This window comes from Symphalangus syndactylus, chromosome 23 (assembly GCF_028878055.3).
Source record: "Symphalangus syndactylus isolate Jambi chromosome 23, NHGRI_mSymSyn1-v2.1_pri, whole genome shotgun sequence".
Classification (NCBI taxonomy): Eukaryota; Metazoa; Chordata; class Mammalia; order Primates; family Hylobatidae; genus Symphalangus; species Symphalangus syndactylus.
In genome coordinates this window covers 10466324-10489057 of record NC_072445.2, presented here as the reverse complement: position 1 = coordinate 10489057, position 22734 = coordinate 10466324, and the positions used below count along the sequence as shown (strand labels likewise).

General features: G+C 50.2%; 1 protein-coding gene across 1 annotated transcript; it reads left to right on the top strand.

The window, feature by feature from the left end:
• Window positions 1-1113: 1113 nt before the first annotated feature.
• Window positions 1114-22369, top strand: ETV7 (ETS variant transcription factor 7). Its single transcript, XM_055263714.2, is given in 8 exon segments — window positions 1114-1744; window positions 3588-3723; window positions 13198-13362; window positions 15656-15781; window positions 17679-17909; window positions 19599-19741; window positions 21588-21688; window positions 21802-22369. Coding segments are annotated over 8 exon segments (1026 nt in total). The 5' UTR covers window positions 1114-1738; the 3' UTR covers window positions 21920-22369.
• Window positions 22370-22734: the final 365 nt, after the last annotated feature.

Here is a 22734-nt window from a genome sequence, read left to right as displayed (position 1 = left end):
AAAGAAAATTAAAATTAAAAGAAATGAATGTGCATTACTTTATCAAGCCTCCTTTTATGGACACCTGAGTTATTTCTCATACTTTGCTATTATAAACCACGATGAAATAAGTAACTATGTATACTTTGGATATTTGTTGAATAAACTTCCGGTGGGCAGATAGCTGGGTGAAAGCAAAATGCATTTGTAACTTTGCCAGACCCCGCTGTGGGGTTGCACCACTTTACACTCCCAGTGGAGTGCCTGTTCCCCTCAGCCTCTCCAGCAGATTGTGTTAGTAAACTTTTAAATTTTTGCCGAATTTATGGGTAAAAATTTCTATCTCAGAGTAACTTTAATTTGCACATTTAAAATAGTGAGTTCGTCTGAGCATCTTTTTCTTTCTCTGCTGCCCAGGCTGGAGTGCAGTGGCACAGTCATGGCTCACTGCAGCCTCCAACTCTCAGGCTCATGCGATCTTCCAACCTCAGCCTCCTGAATAGCTGGGGCTACAGGTGTAGCCCCACCATGCCCGGATAATTTTTTTAATTTTCAGTAAAGACAGGATCTCACCATGTTGTCCAGACTGGTGTCCAACTCCTGGGCTCAAGCGATCCTCCCCCCTTGGCCTCCCAAAGTGCTGGGATTACAGGCACGATCCACTGCACCCTGGGCATCTTTTTGTGTATTCAGGAGCCATTTGGCATTTCCTTTTTTGTGGACTGTTTATTCATATCCTTTGCTCATTTTTTTTTCCTACTGGGTTTCTGGCCTTGTTCTTACTGGTTTCTTATTGCTGGCCTAGAGCTTGTGATGATATAGCAGTGCTAAACCTACTTTGTAACAGCGTCTACACCCTCAGATTTTCAGCAGAAGGTTGTTAATGCTTTTCTTTCCTTTTCTTCGGTGTCTGCTGGTTTGTTTTTATGCGCACACAACCTCTCTTGAGACAGGGGGAGCTGAGACAGATGGAAAGGGTGATGGGTGGGCAGGCACCAACCCTGGAGCACCCAGAGGCCCAGGAAAAGGTATCAGTTGGGATCTCCAAGTAGTCTGGCCCTGCTCAGGAGAGCACAGCCGCTCTGATGGTGGCGCTACAGTTCCGGACCTGTGGGGCCTCCGCGGGGCCAAACGGCAGGCCGAGACAGTATCGGGGCCGGGAATGTCACTCACCCCTAAAGGGAGAGGCACCAAGCGCAGCCCCTTCCTATCCCATGTGCGGAGACTCACAGGGTCCTGGTCCTGGGCTCGGGACCGTGAGAGACGCAGTTGGTTCCGAGTTCAGGACTAGGGGTCCCCTTAGATCCTCAGATCCTGCAGAATCCCGCCTCTGCCCCAGTGGGAGCCCAGGCCAGGTCGCCAGAGGGACTGTCCGCCGGCGGGAGACTGTGTGCAGGACCCACGCCTCCCAGGCTGGCGAGCGGGCAGCGCCCCGGGGCTGCGCTCCCACGGGGTCGGCCCCTGCCCTGCCCCTAGCCCGCAGCGGCGCAAGTGGAACCGCATCCCTCTCTTTCGTTTTCGTTTCCCGGAAGATAGCGATTACCGGAGCGCCTCGCGCGCCTGCCCGCCTGCGGAGGACCCGGGCGCACACGCCTTGGCGCTTCTCGAGAGATTTCCTCCCACGCGACCTTCCAGTTCTCCGAGCCGGGTCAGGGGTTTGGGGGAGGAGGACTCGGGAGCGCGGGCCCAGGGCCCCAGCAGCCACAGCCAGGGGAGCGCTCACGACAGAAAGCCGGGAGCTTCCTCACCTCCACCTGTAATGCAGGTAAGAGCCTGGCGGCTGAACACGCAGCGCGCACGCAGAGCCACCTGCTCCCTCATCCTTTCCTCACCACCTAGATTTCCAAACCTATTTTATCAGACCTTTTACCTGGCGGGAATCTCTCCTTCCAACACATTCCTAAACCTCACACCCATCCCTCACTCACCTCCCCTTCCACCTCCAGACGCGGGTCACCGCCCCTGACTCTCTCAGTGTCACACAGCTCTGAAGGCGTCACGCACAGCCCCTGCGGGCCCTTTCCGCAGCCCCCTTACCACCGGTCGCCCCTACACCAACCAGATGTGAGGTCTTTGGAGGTTCGTGCGCCAGCCGGGTCCTCACAGCTGGTGAACGCGTTCTCGCAGGGAGCCCCTCTTTAGCAGCCCCTCCCCACTCGCCGGTTTCCTGGGAGCCTCGGGACTGTCCCCAGAGCTGCGGCCCCGTCCCACTCCAAGGCCTCTCTCCACTCCCCTCTCGCCAAGACCCATACCCATTTATTAGACCCTTCCCTAGCCTCCATGCTGAAACCCAGGAGCCTGATCCTCAGCGGCTCCGTGGCTGGCGTTTCCCAGGCGGTTACAGCCTCGGAATTCCCCGCTCCTCTTACTTGGATGAGGATAGAGGAGCAGACAAAGAGCTTCCGAGGCAAGTCCGAGGCAAGTCCTGTGCCTTGAGCCCCTTCTCCAGCAAGGCAAGCTTCCCTTTCCCCACCAGGAGGCAACCCCTGAGGTCTGATTACTTGGGAAACAGCACCGAAGGGGGGCCGGCTGGAAACGAAGTGAGAACGACCCCAAAAGGTGTTGAATCCCCTTTCGCAGCAGCCAAGCCTTCTGGAGTTTGCTTTGCTGGATCCGATCCAAATTCTCTCTCGGCAGATAGCTCTCCTCGGATCCCAAGAGATGAATGTAAAGCTTTTGACAATCCTAGAGTGAAAAATGACTTGATGGAGCTGGTTTCACTTTTCCTTTCCGTGCTGTGGCAGCCTGTGGCTGGGCATGAGCCCCAAGGAGCTTCCTATTCCTACAAAATCCTGCCACTTTCTTCATTTTCTCATCTGGATGGATGAACCCCGTCATCTCTGGGGGCCATGCTGATTGTTGAATTGTAAAGATACAGGCTTCCCGTGGTGAGACCTTAGGATTCAGAAATTTATCCTTATCCTTTCTTTTTCTCTTTTGAAAATAGTGCTTGTTTGTTCTGAGACGGAGTCTTGCTCTCTTGCCCAGGCTGGATTGCAGTGGCGCGATCTTGGCTCACTCCAGCTTCCGCTTCCCGGGTTCAAGTGATTCTCCTGCCTCAGCCTCCTGAGTAGCTGGGATTACAGGCGCCCGTCACCACGCACGGCTAATTTTTGTATTTTTCGTAGAGACAGTGTTTCACCATGTTGGTCAGGCTGGTCTCAAACTCCTGACCACCCACCCCAGACTCCCAAAGTGTTGAGATTATAGGTGTGAGCCACCGCACCTGGCCTGTTTGTTTATTTCTGATTTAAGGTCTTTTGATCCCGGCCCCTCAGGTTTCCTGTGTTGTCCTCACCAAGGATCCAGTGAGTATTCCTGGGCTCTCAGATTTCAATCATGCAAGTCTTGGCAGGGGATCCCTCTTGGAGTTAGGCACGTGCATGGAAAGCGTGAATTGGAAGGATGTCATTTATTGTGTCCACTGGGTACAAAATGTTGATGGTACTGAGTTGAAGATATACATGGTTCATACCTTTAAGGTTGATGCAGTCCACTGGCAGCGATAACCACTCTTTCCCTTCCAAAAAAATTCTTAAGACATTTAAAGATGGCTGAGCCTTCACCAAGATGCTCTTCTTTGACTGACCTGGTTTTTCTCTCTCTAGGAAGTAGAATTGGCTATTTCTCCTATAAGCCCTGTGGCAGCCGTGCCTCCCCTAGGCACCCAAGCGCAAGCCAGATGTGAAGCTCAAATTAACCTGCTGGGTGAAGGGGGGATCTGCAAGCTGCCGGGAAGACTCCGTAAGTAGAGGGGAGGAGAAAAGCTGAGTTTTTAAAAGTAAATTTTTATTTTGTTTTAGATCCAGGGTCTTGCTCTGTTGCTTACTTAGGCTAGAGTGCAGTGGTGTAATCACAGCTCATTGCACCTTCAACTTCGAGCTCCTGGGCTCAAGTAATCCTCCCACCTCAGCCTCCCCAATAGCTGGGACTACAGGCACTACTGGCTAATCTTAAAATTTTTAGTAGAAATGGGAATCTCAGTATGTTGCCCAGGTTGGTCTTGAACTCTTGGGCTCAAGCTATCCTCTTGCCGCTGCCTCTCAAAGTGCTGGGATTATGGGTCTGAACCACTGTACCTGACCCTTAAAATTAAAAATTTTTTTTTTTTAAATAAGAGACAGGGTCGCTCTATGTTGCCCAGGTTGTTCTCAAACTCCTGGGCTCAAGTAATCCTCCCATCTCGGCTTCCCAAAGTGCTGGGATCACAGGCATGAGCCACTGTGTCTGGCCCAAATTTTATATATATCTCATAACATAACTTTGTATTGCATAAATATATACAATTATTATTTATAATTTGTCAATTAAAAATTTAATTTTTGCCAGGTGCCAAGATTAACTTACCTTCCCTCTGTTTGCTGTTTCTTTGCTGAGTTTTCTTTAGCTTTTTCTTTGTGATGGAGTCTCACTCTTTTGCCCAGGCTGGAGTGCAGTGATGTGACCTCAGCCCACTGCAACCTCCGCCTCCCTGGTTCAAGCAATTTTCCTGCCTCAGCCTCCTGAGTAGCTGGAACTACAGGTGTGCGCCACCACGCCTGGCTAATTTTTGTATTTTTTAGTAGAGATGGGGTTTCACCATATTGGCCTGGCTGGTTTTGAACTTCTGACCTTGTGATCCACCCGCCTCGGCCTCCCAAAATGCTGGGATTACAGGCGTGGGCCACCGCACCCGGCCAAGGTTAGAAATTTTAACACAACTTCTAAGAAACACTTTCTAATAGTGAGGTTCAAGCACAAGACCCACAAATCTCCTCTGAGCCCTGGGAAATCCTATTTCCCTAAGACCAAACTTCCTAAGCTCAGAAGCTCACTAAATATCTACTGAATGAATGAACTCATGAATGACTAGCGATCTTCATCAAGAACACCAGGACCTCCAAACAATGCAGGATCACTTCTGTGGGCCCTTCTGAGATGGTCACCAGATCTTCCTGCACACTTCTAGGGACAGGCGTTTCCTCCCCTCTTGAGGCAGCCTATTCTCTGATTGCATAACTCAGGGTGCAGGTCATCGTGGCCTATTTTCTCCTAGATTAGAACTCCCGAGCTACCAGTTCTGTTGCCTTGGGTTAGATTTCCCCAGGAGCAGACCCTAAAACACTGGTGAGGAGTGGGGAGGAAAGACAGAGAAGAGAAGCAAATCCCAAAGGTGTTCTTTTGGGCCAGTTAGCACCATGGGGGTCTCTGGGGACAGTGAATCCTAAGTTATTCCAACCAGTGGGTAAGGGGGTTATCCACTCACTTCCCTTCCATGACAGCACGAACGCTGTTTCCAGGGGTATTGGCTCTCCAGCATTTCAAAATTACCCTGTACACTGGCTAAGGGGTTCCTGCAGCCAGAAAAAGCCCAAGGCAGGTCGGATGGGGCATTCGGCAGCCTTCACAGTGTGGAGGTGAGAGGCAGGGCCTATGGGCAGGGCCCCAGCAGCGTCTTCTACACCTGTCATCTTAGATTCCATGACTCATATTTATTGGAACATCTGCAAATATTCAGACAATACAGTTCTGGCCCTTAGTAAATATCTGACAGTTTTAAAAGATAGGGGATGCCAAATGACTCATTTTCCTGTCAACAGCATCCCAAACAAGCAAACTGCTGACACCAAATGAGGGTTCAACTTTTCAGCCCTGTTGGGGGTGATCTTGGCCCAGTTTCCTAAATTTCTGGAAGCTGGATTTCCATCTCTGCCCATCTCTCTGATGTTTATTCCCCATCACTCACCCCATTCCCTCCTCTACCTCCAGCCTCCATTTTAGTAGTCAGGACTGATTTGCCTCAGCAGGAAGTGAACGAACAAAACAGATCTTGTTTAGCCTTGTGAGTTGATGCTAAGAGGAGCACGGAAGTTATTTTCCTGCAGAGCTCCCTTTTTTTGTGTTGATTTTCCTGACAAAGATGTGTAGTAAAGCAGTAGAAAGTCCACTCTGAGGACAACTGTGATGTCCGGGGTTGTGGCAAGGGACAGGAGGTCTACTGGGATGGAGGAGTGGGATTCACGGAGATTCACAACTATGCTTCCCTGTTTGGAAATGGGGAACAAAAGAGGATTCTGACCTCCCCATCCCTGGTCTACGGCCATGAGGGTCTGCCCAAGGCCAGAGTGAGTCAGGAGCTATGGGGGAATGCAGCTGCAGGGCAGGGACAGCTGGCAGTGCGGACTCTAGGACCATTTTCAGAACTGGGCTGATGTCACAGGGGAGTGAGTCTGGGAGTAGGTGATGCACCCTCAAGGGACAACTTGGGAGAATTTTGAGAGGAGGCAGTTCAGAGATGGTCACCACCATGGCCTCACTCAGTGACAGAGAAACTGAGACTCAGGGAGGGCAAGGGTCAACTGTGATGCTAATGGCCAGACTAGGCCTCCAACCCAGGCCTCTTATTTCTCGGTCCTGCATCTCTTCTTTTCCCTGGAGCTTATTCCCCAGAGAAAAGGTCTGTGAACTTCTCACTTTGGATGCAGAGGAAATGAGACTTCTTTGTGTTTTGAAATTGACTTTCAAAGCTCCTAGCTGTAAATAAGCCATGGGAAGAGACATGGAGTGCTGTGTCCTACATTCAGAGTCACAAGAAGAGGGATAACACCTCTCTGTGACTCCCTGGAAGTGTAAAGCAGGAGAAATGGGCCTTTGGGAAGCTCGAACAGATTTTGGGTGCCCATGCTCAAGTTCACATCCTTCACGTGTGAGAGAGTTCCTGGGCACTTCATTTAATAGATCAACGCTAACAATTGTGGCTTCCTGGTATTCCAGACCAGGGCTTCTCAGATTTTAATGTGCACATGAATCTCCTGGGAACCATGTTGAAATGCAGATTCTGGTTCAGCAGTAGGTCTGGGATGGGGCCTGAGATTCTGCAGATTTCTAATAAACTCCTGGGTAATGCTGATGCTGCTGGTTTGAGAACCACATTTTATTTATTTTCAAAGTGCTGGTCAAGACTTACTAAGGAAGTGAAATCCACTTAGTGGACCAAGATAAATATTTTTAAACATTGAAACAGAACAACACATCAGAGCGCATTATAAATAGTAAAGGTAGCTGAGATTCGTGACTACTTTGTTTAGGCTATTTATATATACATGTGTGTGGGTACAAAATGTTATTTGTTTACCATGGGTTGAGGTCAAAATGGTTTGAGAAATGCTGCCCTAGATCATGGCCTATGAGAAGCAGGAAATTAGATGGACGTGGGTGTAAAACACCAGAGAGGTGGGGTGGAATGGGAGGATGGAGATTAAAAGCGAATGTTCTAATTCACTGGAACGTGTGAGTATTGACGGTGACATCATCACCTGGTAATGAAAAGGAATGTGGCGGTGAGGACCCAAACAAACAGATGGGGAATTCCAAGAACTATTAATATGAGGATAAAGAACCTCTCCCCTCCCTAAATGCAGGGTCTGGGCTAGACCATATGCATCTTTGTGCAAACTGGAAAGACTCCTCCTTTGGGGAGAAGCCAATCAAAGTCCAGGCTGGATTTCACCTCCATCCTCCTATTCCCCTCCTCTGATGGTATCTTTGTGCAGTACACAAAGTGAACTGTATGCACTGGCCCTGCCCCCACAGTGTGGTGATGATCGTAAAGCTTGGTGTGATTACCAAGGAAAGGATTATCAGCTAAGACAATGGGGCCAAGCAAAGGAGTGACAGATTTAAGGGGTCTCTGGAGACACAATGACACACAATAAACTAAGGACATGATAATTGATAAACCGTAGTCATCATGGCAGAGAAGCAAGCTAGTCTCTCTGTTTTCAGGCTGGGCTCTGATGGTCAGGATGTTGATCATCAGAATAAAGGCCATTGGTTGAGTTTTTACTCTTGACTAGGTATTGTGATGAGCATACCGTATTTATTATCTGATTGAATATATTCAGTAGGCATGGAAAGTAGCTTCTTTTGTTACCTCTGCCTTACAGTTGTGTAAACTGGGCATTAGGTGAATTATCTTGTCCAAAGCCACCTACCAGTAAAATGGTGGAGCTGGGATTTGAACTGGCATCCCTCAGACCCCACAGCTGTCATTTGCTTTGAGAAACTGCCTCTAGCCTCAGGTGATGATAGCTCCCATTTTTAGGGTACTGGCCAAGCACTTTAACTGCCTCCTGCATTCTTCCTGCAAGGGGATCCTGAAAGGTAGGGAGAAGCCAGCTGTTCATTCTGATTTGGTTGCTAAAGACTGGTCAGTCTCTGTGGCTCCTGGAGCTCACTAGACCCAGTAAACTGCAGGGGTGTGGTGGGAAGTGGTGGGAAATAGCTTTGATCAGCTGGGGAGGGGCACTTTGAGGGGTCTTGAAACCAGGACAGAGGGGTTTTGACTTGATGGGCTTGATAGTTGCGAACGATAGTTTCTTCAGCAAGACAGTAAAAGGGATGCTGTGGGAAGAGAGGTCCAGTCGGGGTGGGAGTCAGGGGCTGGAGAAGGGGCAGGCAAGGAGGCCCTGGGGGTGACCCCCCACTGCTTTGCTCAACTCACTTATTTAAAAAATTTATTTTTATTGAGCAGCTACTATGTGCCAAGCATTGCTATAGGGGCTGGAGAGACCACAGTGACTGAGACAGGCAAAGTCTTTGCCTCCTGGAGCTTACATTCTAGGTGGGGATTCAGTGACTCTGTAAAGAAGCAACTATGTCCACAGATCAGGGCAGTAGAGGTGATGCAGCTGGGAGGTGGAGGGGAGCCCCCACATCTAGCCCTGCTCTGGGAGGAGGTAGGGGACACGGTGTTGACTCTTCAGGGAGACACCTGAGCCCTCCAATTGGGTCCTGGACAGGCAGCTCCTCTTGCTGCCCCAGCCAGGGGGCTCTGTCCATATCTGCCTTGGGAGCTGGGAGTCGGGAGCTGGCCAAGCTGGAAATCCTCAGTAAGCAGGCCACTGGGCCGGGAGAGTGAGGTGACATTTGCCTGGAGTCTTGAGAGACAAAGATGGTTAATGGGAAAGAACTGAAAATGCAGTGGATTATTGCCAAGAGAGGGAGAGGCCGGGGGCTGATCTGCAGGTGAGGTCCCCTTACATCGGGAAGGGGAGTCCCAGTTACTCTCATCCTGGCAACTGGGTCAGGGAGACTTCTTGAGGGTGATTGATGCCATAGATAATACCCATCAGGTGTTGGACCCTGTGCCACGCATTTTACATGTATTACCTCGTTGACATCTATAGCTCCATGTATGTCAAAAAGCACATGCCACATGCCAGACGCTGCTCTTTAAATGGATTATCTCAAAGCATCCTTGTGACAGCCCTGTGTGGACAATACAGTTTTTTTCATCATCCTTGGTTTTACTGATGATGAAACTGAGCTACTGTCATTCAGGTCACATTATTTACAGCTGGCCTGGCAACATCATCTATGCTTTCTGTTGCTGTTGTATGTTTTTACTTTTTTTTTTTTTTTGAGATGGAATCTCGCTCTGTCGCCCAGGCTGGAGGGCGGTAGCTTGATCTCAGCTCACTGCAACCTCCACCTCCTGGGTTCAAGCGAGTCTCCTGTCTCAGCCTCCCAAGTAGTTGGGATTACAGGCACGTGCCACCGTGCCTGGCTAATTTTTTTAGTTTTAGTAGAGGTGGGGTTTCACCATGTTGGCCAGGCTGGTCTCAAACTCCTGACCTTGTGATCTGCCTGCCTTGGCCTCCCAAAGTGCTGGGATTACAGGTGTGAGCCACCACGCCCGGCCTTCTTCTTTTTCTTTTTCTTCTTCTTTTTTTATTTCTAAGAGACAGGGTCCCACTCTGTTGCCCAGGCTGGAGTACAGTGGCACTATCATAGCTCATTGCATCCGTGAACTCTTGGGCTCAATCCCTCCCTCCTCGGCCTTCTGAGTAGCTAAGACTATAAGCATGCACCACCATGCCTGGCTAATTAAAAAAAAAATGTTTTTGGTAGAGTCAAGGGTCTAACTATGTTGTCCAGGTTGGTCTCAAACTCCTGGGTTCAAACGATCCTCCCTCCTCTGCCTCCCAAACTGCTGGGAATTGTAGGCCTCAGACACCACAACAGGCCGGGAATCACACTTTTGCATTTTCAGGCTGACGCCTCCAATATGATGAACTAGGGGAACTACACAAAAAATATGAGTTAGGTACAATGCAATTGGCTGTTGACCCCCTAGCCGTGGAAGCCCTGGCTGGCTGTGGAGGCCTGCCCTCGGCCCCTCAGGAATCTGCCCATCATGTGCCCTCCACATTTTACACTAAGTCAGCTTTTGGCATCTCATTTATCACCAGACTCATCTCCCATCGAGGTTCTAAATTCCTATCTTCACCAGCAAGACATCCTTTTCCCTGCACTCCTGCTGTTAAATATCTTATTCTTCTCTGATGGTACATTTCCCTGACTATTGAGGTGACATGTCTTGTCACGTGCTTATTGGTGGATTTGCTGTGCTGCAGGGGATCTCACCTGGCAGCAGTTTTGCTGCTCCTTTCCCCCTGGGGACATTTGGCCATGTGTGGAGACATTTTTAGTTGCTAGAATTAGACTGGCATTGAGTGGATAGTGACCAGGGTATTCCTAAACATCCTACAACACACAAGATAGGCCTTCACAGCAAAAAATTATCAGTCCCAAAGCGTCAATAGTGCTGATGCTGAGAAATCCTGCTTTGCTGGGATTGCTGGGAAGATTTTTTTTGTCTTTAAAAAAAATCAATTTACAGATGCTGTTGACCTGTGGTAGGCATTAACCTTTTATCTGTCATCTGCATTGCAAATATTTCCCCGAAATCTGTCCTCTTTTAGTTTTGTTTATGGTATCTTTTGCAGCAAACACAGAAAATTAATGTAGTCAAATGTGTATTTCGTTTTTATTACAGCCTCTGCGTTTCCTGTCATGGCTGAGGTCCCCTCTGCTCTTATTGAGTGCATTTGGTTTTTGATTCTACTTCTATTAAGATTTGTATTGTTCTATTCTTTAGGCCTTTAATCTACCTACAATTGATTTTTGTGAATGTGAATGGTGGGAGGTGAGGACCCAAATGTATTTTTTTCCAGGTGGAGAGTCAGGTTTTTTTTTTTTTTCCATATTAGATTAACTATCCTTTCCCTCTGAATTAAAATCCTACCTCTGTCACGTATTAACTTTACAAAATACACATACACACATATGCACGTGCGTGCGTGCGTGAACACTTACTTGCCCCTGGGCTCCACCTTCTTTTCCGATGATACTTGCCAATCTTAGCATCAGACCGTTTCATCTTAGTTACATGGCTTTGTCATAGGTAGTACCACAGAGGCCAGTTCTCACATGTATTCTTTTTTCTGCCTTAAATAATTTTTTCGGCAATTTCCGACATTTACTCTTTTCTCTTACTCATTTTTAGGTCCCAAAATAGAAGTAAAGGAAACCTTTCCTCACTCTTAAACTGGGCTCTAGTGCCTTGCTTTCTGTTTTCTCAGCACAGTGAACGTTCCCCGTGTGCCTTCGGGAGGACTATCGTTAGAGTTATTGGTGGTGGGGCTCCTCCCTCCTGCCAGCCTGGTTCTGTGCCGTGTCCCTAGCCCTGAACGGTGACTGACACAAGCTGGTACTCATTAGATATTGGCTGAATGAATGAACAATGAAGGATGCAGATCTCCTTTTTTTAAATGTTAAAATTAAGTTCATTTCCTGTGTCGCTTTGAGTATAAGGGAGCAGAGGCTGGTCTGGTCCTTATCATTGCCAAGGTGTGGCCTTGGACAGTTGCTTCTCTCTTCTGCCTCAACTTTCTTACCTGTAGAACTGAACCCAGTGAGCTCTGAGTCTTTATACCAGTGCAGTCATAAAATAGGATTTAAATTGATGTATTTTTTTGATACAGGGTCTCACCCTGTCACCCAGGCTGGAGTGCAGTGGCGCAATGATGGTTCACTGTGACCTCCCGGGCTCAAGCGATCCTCCCACCTCAGCTTCCCAAGTAGCTGGGACCACAGGTGTGCATCACTATGCCTGGCTAAATTTTCTTTTTTGTATTTTTGGAGAGACGGGGTTTTGCCAAGTTGCTCAGGCTGGTCTCAAACTCCTGGGCTCAAGTGATCTGCCCACTTTGGCCTCCCAAAGTGCTGGGATTACGGGTGGGAGCCGCCACGCTCAGTCTATTTTAAATATTTTTTGCCCACAAAGGCAAATGTGTCAAGGGCTCATAAAGTCATAACGTAGCCCTGCTGAACACTATCCAAAACTTGGCATTAGGAGCGTAGCAGTCCCAGACAGAGTGGAAACGTGGGGAGAATAAGCAGCCACTTGTCTGGCTACTGCCAGAAATAAAAACATGCACTGAAGGTGAGTGTGGGAGGCTCCCTTGTCCCCTGGGCTGTTCCCTGAGCAAACCTGATTCCAAGTTGGCACAATGAAACAGAAAAGTTCAATAGCCAGCCAGCCCAGCTGTGCCTCATGCTGCCTGTATGAGTGTGGGCTAGTCACTTAACCTCTGGGAGCCTCATTGCCTCATTTGGAAAACAATAACATCCCTTCTTCTTTTTTTTTTTTTTTCTAGACGGAGTCTCGCTCTGTCGCCCAGGCTGGAGCACAGTGGCACGATCTCGGCTCACTGCAACCTCCGCTTCCCGGGTTCAAGCGATTCTCCTGCCTCAGCCTCCCGAGTAGCTGGGATTACAGGTGCATGCCACCATGCCCGGCTAATTTTTATATTTTTAGTGGAGATGGGGTTTCACCATGTTGGCCAGGATGGTCTCCATCTCCTGACCTCATGATCCCCCCGCCTTGGCCTCCCAAAGTGCTGAGATTACAGGCATGAGCCACCACGCCCGGCCAATAACACCCCTTTCATTGGACTGTTCAGTCATTCAAGTAATCACTCAACATGTGTTTTTGAGCACCTACTGTGTTCCAGGCACTGTTCTAGGTGCTGAATACACATAACCATGTGCCCCATCACACCTAGTCCAGTGCTGGCACATAGTAGGTTCTCGTTAAACACTTGTTGAATGAATGATTGGAAAACAGGTGGGGAGGAGGTACCAACAATAAATAAGTGAATACATACATGATACATATATAATGATAAACACGAACATATAATTCTATCCAATGTAAAATGTAATTACAAAGAAGTTAAGGTGCTAGGAAGGAAAGAAACAGGTGGCAGTGACAGCAGATGATGGGGGTTGGGGGCCAGGACAGGGGAACATCTGCTCAGATGGAGTGTTCAGGGTGGGCTTCTTTGAGGAGGCCTGACGGGGAGTGATGGGACTGATCCTTGCTGATTGCAGGCATCCAGCCCGCACTGTGGAGCAGGGAGGACGTGCTGCACTGGCTGCGCTGGGCAGAGCAGGAGTACTCTCTGCCATGCACCGCGGAGCACGGGTTTGAGATGAACGGACGTGCCCTCTGCATCCTCACCAAGGACGACTTCCGGCACCGTGCGCCCAGCTCAGGTCAGGGAAACTCACAGGCTTTCCTCTAAGTGGGAACCCTGGTAGGCCAGGACGGCCCAAGTACCCCAGGGGGGCCCAGGGAGGGAGATGGAGGGGTCTTTCTTGGGGAATCATGCTCATTTCCAGCACTGCAGATGCCCCTCTGCATACGTGTGTGTCTGGTGGTTCCTAGCTAGAGCAGGCCTTCAGCAAGGGAGTCCATTTGACCACTTGTTTTCAGAGCTGTAGGGGCCTGTTCTGCGCTCTCGCTTTCTCTTCCCCTTATCTGTGGTTCTTGTCTCCTCTACTCACTTCCATCCTGCTGCCTCCCACCCTCTACCCCTACTGAACAAAAGACCAACTAGAGAAAGGTCAAATATTCATTCTCACTGAGGTATAAATGGCTGCTAACAGCAAAAGCCTTGACTTCCAATATGACTTTTGATTTTAACCAGACACTAGGTCTGAGGGCAAAGGAATGAATGTCAGATGATGGTGTTCCAGCAGTACGGAGTTTGTGGGGAGGGACTGGTGGTGGGAGGGAGGGTGGCCAGTGGCAGCAGCAGGGCCTTCCAGGAACCTCTAGAATCGCATCTGAGTCTTGTTTGGCTTGTTTTCAGGTGGCTCTTATGTTTGTGCTGATTTTGTGTCTTTTTCTTAAGAATTCGCTCATGTTTTCTGTGTTCCCTGTCTTTTGGCCAAGCAGGCCCACAGTGTATTTGGCAAAGAGACGTTCTGAAATCTGCTGATTTGCCCCTTTACACCTAACACGTACAGCCCAGTCTCATGTCACATCCCAAGTTCTTTTTTTTTTTTTTTTTTTTTGAGACAGAGTCTCACTCTGTCGCCCAGGCTGGAGTGTAGTGGCGCGATCCTGGCTCACTGCAACCTCTGCGTCCCAGGTTCAAGCGATTCTCCTGCCTCAGCATCCTGAGTAGCTGGGACTACAGGCGCCCTCCACCACGCCCAGCTAATTTTGTATTTTTGGTAGAGATGGAGTTTCACCATGTTGGCCAGGCTGGTTTCAAACTCCCAACCTCAGGTGATTTGCCCACCTTCGCCTCCCAAAGTGCTGGGGTTACAGGCATGAGCCACTGCTCCCAGCTGACATCCCAAGTTCTATCACCCACTTCTCACCATGAGCCTCCGGTAGCAGCTGCTGGAACTTTCGTCTCTCTAAGAGCTTGGATTGTGGGAGGCGAGAGGAGGGCAGGGACAGAGAGACAAGGCTTCCAGCTTCCCCACAGCCCTGATGGTCCTGTACCGAGGCAAAGCGGGGAAGCAGGTGAGCTTGGGGCTGGTCCCCTTCCTACCCTTGTTCGTCTCTCCACCTTCCTACAAGCACTTCTGGTCCTCGAGTGCCCACTGTCTACATTGTATCCCTCTGGCTGTCTGGGATCCCCAGGTTGGCTCTCTACCCACGGATCCCCTCTTTCCTGCCCTACTATCAGCACTTTAGCCCAAGGTATGAGTCAAGGGAGATTTCCGGGACCAAGGACAGAGCCCAATTCTGGCTTTTTTTTTTTTTTTTTTTTAAGACAGGGTCTCACTCTATTGCCCAGGCTAGAGTTTGGTGGTGTGAACACAGCTCACTTGTGCCTCAACCTCCTGGGTTCCAGTGATTCTCCTGCCTCAGCCTCCCAAGTAGCTGGGACCACAGACATGCACACCATACACAGCTGATTTTTAAAATTTTTGTAGAGACAGGGTCTATCCATGTTGCCCAGGCTGGTCTGAAACTCCTGGGCTCAAGCAATCCTCCTGCCTTAGCCTCCTAAAGTGTTGGGATTACAGGTGTGAGCCACTGCACCTGGCTTTTCCTTTCTTCAACCATTTATTAATGCAGCTACTCATTCTGCCTTTTAGGAAGACGCTAAGACAGCCTTGCTCCTTAGAAGGCAGGGGCAGACTTTTAATAAAGCTTGGAATCCCATGAGCCTTAGAACTGTCTCTGCTCCTAGGAACGTGAGGTACAGTTGTACAGTTTATGCACTGTGCACAAGCCCTCAGCCAAGGGTGTGTGCGAGGGTTGAGAAGCAGCCTGACCTTGCAAGCTGCATGCCCTGGAGGCGGCTGCGTCTACCAGCAGGAAAGGATGTCTTTCTAAAATTCATCCACCACGGGAGCAGCAGCGTCCCTGCCCATCGCCAGCCCAGCCTCCTGTTAGCTGCAGCAGGACCCCCTTTGCCATCAGCATGAAGCTGTGACAGGACATGCCAGCCCTCACCCTGAGGCAGGTGGCTGCAGGGGGACGAGGCTGGCCCTTCCCACGTGGCCTGTTCAGCAGCCTGCCCTCCCTCCCACCCACCTCCAGGTGACGTCCTGTATGAGCTACTCCAGTATATCAAGACCCAGCGGCGAGCCCTGGTGTGTGGGCCCTTTTTTGGAGGGGCCTTCAGGCTGAAGACGCTCACCCAGCACTCTCCTGTCCCCCCGGAAGGTGAGGAAGCTCTTTGTGGTGCTCTGAGTCCCTCCCTCAAATCAGCCTCACTGGGAGGGCAGGACATCCTCGAGGCGAAGCAAGGAAAGAGGTGGCCAGTGTGGGCAAGCTCCCCTCCCGCCCCGCCCCCACCTCCTGCTCTGGGGCGCTTCTGGCAGCCCTCCCTCCGTGCTGCACCCTCCCTGCCTCCCACTTCCCCATTCTCTGCTCTCTCCAGCAAAGAGTTGTTTGTATCATGTCTCAATTTCCTCTCTGGAGCCCTCCATGGAAACCACTCTTGTCAAGGTCTCCAGAAACCTGAAAATAAGGATGTCCATTCCATGGCCACTCTCAGTCCTGATTTACTGTGTCCTCTCGCAGACTTTGACCCTGGGGGTCACCTCTCCTTCCTTCCCCCAAAACTCTTTCTTCCCTTGGCTTCCAGGACACCCCACTCACCTGTTCTCCTCTACCCCACTGGTGTCTCCTTGACCTCCTCTTCTGGTTTCTACTTTTCTCCCCTGCTTTTAGATGTTGGGGTACCCCAGGATCAGAGGGCCTCTCTGCTTCTCTATCTGCACTCAAGATGCTGGGCCATCTCATCTGATCCTGGGTCTTAAACACCATGTGATGTGAATGATTCCAATATATATATGCCCCAACCTCTCCAAATTCCAGATATGTGCACCCACACTGCCTGCCCCACCCCTCCACTGGGGCGTCTAGTAGGTCTCTCAACCCCCACAGCCCCTAAACCAAATGCCTAATATCCCGCCCTTTTCAATCTTCCCCAGACCCGCAAACCCCGCCTCCACCCTTCCAACTCCTCAGATGTCATCTTAGATTTCTACCCCCACCCCGACTCATCCCAACTGTCCACAAATCCTGTCAGCTTTACCTTCAAATCTATCTGGAATCCAACCTCTTCTCACTCCTCTGCTGCCCTGTTCCAGCCCCCATTGCCTCTGGAGAACATCCTCACTGGTCTCCTTGCTTCTGCTTTTGACCTCTTATGATCTGTTCTCCACAGCGCAGAGAGATTCAGAAGTCAGGTCACGTCACTTGTCTGCTCAGCATCTTCCAGCGGCTCCCTTCTCCTCGGAGTCCAAGTGCAGTTCTTCCGCTGACTCCTGCCCTTGCCTTCCCCTCCCAGCCTTCTCCCCCTTGCTCCTGCTGCTCCAGCCACATGGGCCTTCTTGTTCATTGGACAAGCCTGAGACGCTCCTGCCCCAGGGCCTTTGCACTTACTGTTCCCTCTGCCTGGCATCCCCTCTCTGTTCTAGATACCCACAGAGCTCACTCCTCTACCTCCTTCAGGTCTGTTCAAATGCTAATGTCAGGGAGGCCTGAGCAGCGTCTCTAAAGTGGCAACCCCTGCTCCTTTCCCAGATTTCCCTATCTGCCTTAGGATGATTTATTTTTTTCTCCCCATACTGTATACTGTTTCTGTTTCCTTTTTATTTTAATCATCCATCTCCCCTGCTCTCAACTAGCATATAAGCTCCCTGAGGGCAGAGGCTTTTGGGAGCTCAGCAATATATGCTCAAGATTCTTAGAACAATGCCTGGTTCATAGAAGGCTCTCAATAAATACTTGCTGGGAAAATGGAGAGGAGGTGGGATACAGGCCTCTGGGTTCTAGACCTGGTTCTGTCACTGCTTGGCTTTGCAGCCAGTTTCATAGTTGAGGGAACAGGCTTGACAGGTTGTTACTTGTGTGGGAGCTGGGGTTAGCACCTAGGCTGTCTGGCCCTCACCCACTGCCCCCCACTGCCTCCCTGACCTTCTAACCAGGGGCTGGATGAAGAGCATCAGGAGTGCTGCCCCACAGGGCTCCCTCCCAGGCTCACCATTGAGGGATTGAGTTGGGAAGGGTTGGGGCCCACTGCCTGCTACCACTGGTGCTCATCTGCTTGCAGAGGTGACTGGGCCCTCTCAGATGGACACCCGAAGGGGCCACCTGCTGCAGCCACCAGACCCAGGACTTACCAGCTCCTTTGGCCACCTGGATGACCCTGGCCTGGCAAGGTTGACCCCTGGCAGGGAGGAGTCCCTCAACTTATGTCACTGTGCAGAGCTCGGCTGCAGGACCCAGGGGGTCTGTTCCTTCCCCGCGATGCCGCAGGCCCCCATTGACGGCAGGATCGCTGGTGAGTGGGAGGCTGTTCCTCTGGCCATGGGAAGGAGCACTGAGTCTGAGTCCCAGAGTCACAAGTGATGAGGACAGGGCTATTTTGACCTGGTGATGGGAGGTCTGTGGTTGGGGGATTGCGGGGTAGCGTTGACTGTCCTGTGTGCTGGACACAATCTGGTTACAGCGGGTTGTGATACCTGGGATCACCAAGCCTCACCCTGTCTCCTACACAGGGACAATTTACCCAGTCATATTCTGACGCTCACATTAGCATGGAGTGCCACACCTGCCTTTTAAAACTTTATCTGTTTTAAAATAATTGAGCATTCATTATGTGCCAGGCGTGGTTCCCAGGCCCTTATTTAATTCTACAATGTCTTTTTGAGTTTGATACTATTATTAGCCCCATTTCACAGATATGGAAATTGAGGCACAGAAAGGTTAAGTAACTTCTCCAAGATCACACAGCACTGGTAGAGTTGGGATGTGAACCCAGGCAGTCTGGCTCCAGAGCCTGAGCGCTAACCAATGATACACTTCCACTCTGCATTCGTTGTTAAAGGATTAACAGGCAGACAACCAGACAGACTGACAGATAAGCTGAAGGGTGTTTTTCTAGTCATAATAGTGACACTGCATTTATTCTTTTTTTTTTTTCAACTTTTATTTTAGGTTCAGGGGGTACATGTGCAGGTTTGTTACATGGGTAAATTGCGTGCCACTGAGGTTTGGTGTATGAATAATCCTGTCACCAAGGTACTCAGCATAGTACCTGATAGGAAGTTTTTCTTTTCTTTTCTTTCTTTTTTTTCTTTGAGATGGAAGTCTGGCTCTTTTGCCCAGGCTGGAGTGCTGTGGCACGATCTCAACTCACTGCATCCTCTGCCTCCTGGGTTCAAGCGATTCTCCTGCCTCAGCCTCCCAGGTAGCTGGGATTACAGGCGCCCGCCACCACACCTGGCTAATTTTTGTTTTATTAGTAGAGACAGGGTTTCACCATGTTGGCCACGGGCTGGTCTCGAACTCCTGACCTCAGGAGTTCACTTTGTGCACTTACAGTACACCAGGTACTGTGCTGAGGGTTTTGTGGTCTATTATGTTACCTAATTTTCTCACCACCGCATACAAGGAAACTGGCTCAGAGAAGGTTGTGTAACTTGCCTGCAGTGACCCAGCCGACAGACCCAGGTCCTGGGATTTCAGATGACACAGTTGCTCCCGGATGCCCACCTGCCCTCCCAATGGCATGCTTGGTTTTCCTGAGCCTCACCATCAGGGAGCTTGAAGGGGTGGATGTTATAATTAATAGAAGTCCAGGGCCAGGGGCAGAGAGGGACCTGGGGTCAGGGGTCCAGCCCCTCAGCCTGTGGGCCCACCACCTGCCCTCACATGGCTCTGATGCCGCGCAGAGCCGGTCAGACTCCCTGCTCTACCTGCCACTGAGGAGCTTGGCAACTTTAGATACCTCTGCACCTCTGAGCCCATTTCCTCACCTGTTCCTGGGGATAAAGGTAACCACTTCCCAGACTCATGAAGACCGCCTGAGACAATGCGTGAGGAGCCCCGTTAGTGGCTGTTTCATTTTCACCTTCCTGCTGGTGCTCCCAGGGCCCTGGCCGGGAGGCTTCCAAGAGTGCCCTTCTAACACCTGTCCTCACGGCTCCAGTAAAGCTGTGCTGCCTGCACTCCCTGTGCTAAATTGCAGACTGCCGGCTGCTGTGGGATTACGTGTATCAGCTGCTCCTTGACACCCGGTATGAGTCCTACATCAAGTGGGAAGACAAGGACGCCAAGATCTTCTGAGTTGTGGATCCAAATGGGCTTGCCAGACTCTGGGGTAATCACAAGGTGAGCCTTGGCCGGCAGAATGGTCTCAACATAACCAGAATGGGACAGAGTTGGGGGTCAGAGTGGTCCCCTAGCACTATTGGACAATCCTCAGCTGATGGGGCCTTCACCAGCAACCCCAGAAGTGTCAGGATAATTTTATTTGGGGAGCTATTGAGGGACAGGCAGTTACCTCTTATGGATGGGGATTGTCTCTGAAACTGAACAATTGTGTCTTCTCATTGCTTAATCTTACCTTTGCTTAGGAGCATCTGATGTCAGGGCTGGAAAGGCCTGGGGATGACTGAGGCCAGCATTCCCATGATGAGAAATGCCTATACCTAAATGGGTGTCTGCAAGATGATCTTCGGTGGTTTAACATCCTCATAATTATTTATTTTTGAATTAGGATTACAAAATGTAGCTACCATGACCATCTCATGATTTACAGCAGTGATATAAGGAATGTAGCCTTTTAAAACAAATAGGTTTCTTTAAGTAAAAAAAATCTTTTAAAGAAAACTATTAACGATCATGATAATCATCGATTTATAGCCTTTTCTAAGAGGTAATAGTGCCTGATTGCCGGGCACTGCCCTGAGGGCTCCTCCTGTACTAATTCATTTAACCCTCATAGCAACCTCGTGAAGTAGGTGTTATTGCATGTGGAGACTGAGGCTCACTGAGGGTTGACAACTTGCCCCAAGTTTACCCACATCCCCTGCTATGTAAGAGGCAGAGCAGGGACTTGAACCCAGGCCGTGTGCTGCACTATATTATATTGCTCTTAGCAGTGCTGGTGGCTGGAAAGATGCAGATGACTAAAGTTCGGGAGGACTTATTGGTCTAATCCTCATATAGAACGGAGGAAAACAGGCCCAGAGAGCAGCAGTCCCATTTAATGAGCACATACTACATGCCATACACTGTGCTAATTTCTTTCATGGATTAGCTATTAATAATTTCATCCTTGACCTATGCGATGGGTGTTCTCCTTCTCATTATGTAGCTGGGGAAGCAGACTCAGAGAGGTCCAGAAACTTGTCCAAGGTGACATAGCTGCCAAGCGGTGGAGCTGGGGCTTAAATTGATGCCAAACCCCAGGCTCTTTGGCCCTACCTCACACTGCCTACCCCCGAGAGAGAAATGGCTTGGCCAAAGTCACCCAGGGTATGGCCTGGCAAGGCCATCCATGCCACCCCACCATGCTGTCTCTCTGATTGCATTTCCCACAAATATATATATATTTATTCGTTACTGTTGTGACATTTGCTGTTTAAAAGTAACACGCAGTTCACTCCCACACTATGTTCTCAGCCAAGTAGGCAGGAGAACCTTCCCATCATTTCCTTCTTTCTTCCTTCTTCCTTCCTTCCTTTCTTTTTGTGATGGAGTCTCACTCTGTCGCCCAGGCTGTAGTCTAGTAACATGACCTCGGGCTCACTGCAACCTCTGCCTCCTGGGTTCAAGGGATTCTCCTGCCTCAGCCTCCTGAGTAGTTGAAACTACAGGCACGCACCACCATGCCTGGCTAATTTTTGTATTTTTAGTAGAGACAGGGTTTCACCATGTTGGCCAGGCTGGTCTCGAACTCCTGACCTCAAGCGTTCTGCCCACCTAGAACTCCCAAAGTGTTGGGATTACAGGTGTGAGCCACCCTGCCCAGCCCCATCATTTCTTCCCCAACCTTCCCCTGCCTTTTTCCTTCCAAACTCAAGTGAGCACTCATAAACCCTCACAGATCCCTGGAATGAGAGGCTTAAGAAGCTGTCCAGTCCACCCTGCTCCCTTCCAGGTGTGGAAGGTGAGGCCTGGAAGGAGCGGGACATGGAGAGTGGGGCTGATGTGGGGCTGCTTTGCTTTCCAGAACCGGGTGAACATGACCTACGAGAAGATGTCTCGTGCCCTGCGCCACTATTATAAGCTTAATATCATTAAGAAGGAACCGGGGCAGAAACTCCTGTTCAGGTGAGTAGCCTAGGGGATGTGGTGAAAGGGGGAAGCTGAACTGGGGTTGGGTGGGCTGGAATCTCCCTGCAGCTGGGGCAGGAGCTGATTTGCAGTTGGGACCTGAATTCTAGATTTCTAAAGACTCCAGGAAAGATGGTCCAGGACAAGGACAGCCACCTGGAGCCGCTGGAGAGCCAGGAGCAGGACAGAATGGAGTTCAAGGACAAGAGGCCAGAAATCTCTCCGTGAGGGGCAGGTGGACTCCAGGCACCCGGTACCGATGGGGCAGGGACCGAGTCTCCCATGAAGGCAGTCTCCTTCTCCCAGCAGAGCAGCAGGATCCCCAGCCAGACTCTGTACCCACAGGACTACAGCCATTTCTTGGGAAGGCTGGGAGGCCTCCCATCCAGGACACTGGGGGCAGGAGTGTCATCTTTTGGGCAGGGCAATCCTGGGGCTAAATGGGGTACAGGGGAGTGGACTCTCCCCTGCTGCACCCCTGGGAGAGGAAGCAAGGCACCGACAGAGCACCCAGCCCCACCCCTGTGAATGGAATTTACCAGATGAATGGAATGAGGTCCCTCACCGAGCCTCAGATTTCCTCACCTGTGAAAGGGGCTGAGGCAGGAAATGGAAAAAGTGTTAGTGCTTCCAGGTGGCACTGACAGCCTCAGTAATAATAAAAACAATGGTAGCTGATGTTTCTTTCTTTTTTCTTTTTTTTGAGACAGTCTTATGCTGTCACCCAGGCTGGAGTGCAGTGGCACGATCTTGGCTCACTGCAACTTCCGCCTCCTGGGTTCAAGAGATTCTCGTGCCTCAGCCTCCCGACTAGTTGGGATTACAGCTGCCCACCACCACGCCTGGCTAATTTTTGTAGTTTTAGTAGAGACACAGGGTTTCACCCTGTTGGCCAGGCTGGTCTCGAACTTGCGACCTCAGGTGATCCTCTTGCCTCAACCTCCCAAAGTGCTGGGATTACAGGCGTGAGCCACTGCATCCAGCCAATGTTTCTTAAGTGTTTGCTATGTGCCAGGCCTTGTGCTAAGGGCCTTATGGATATC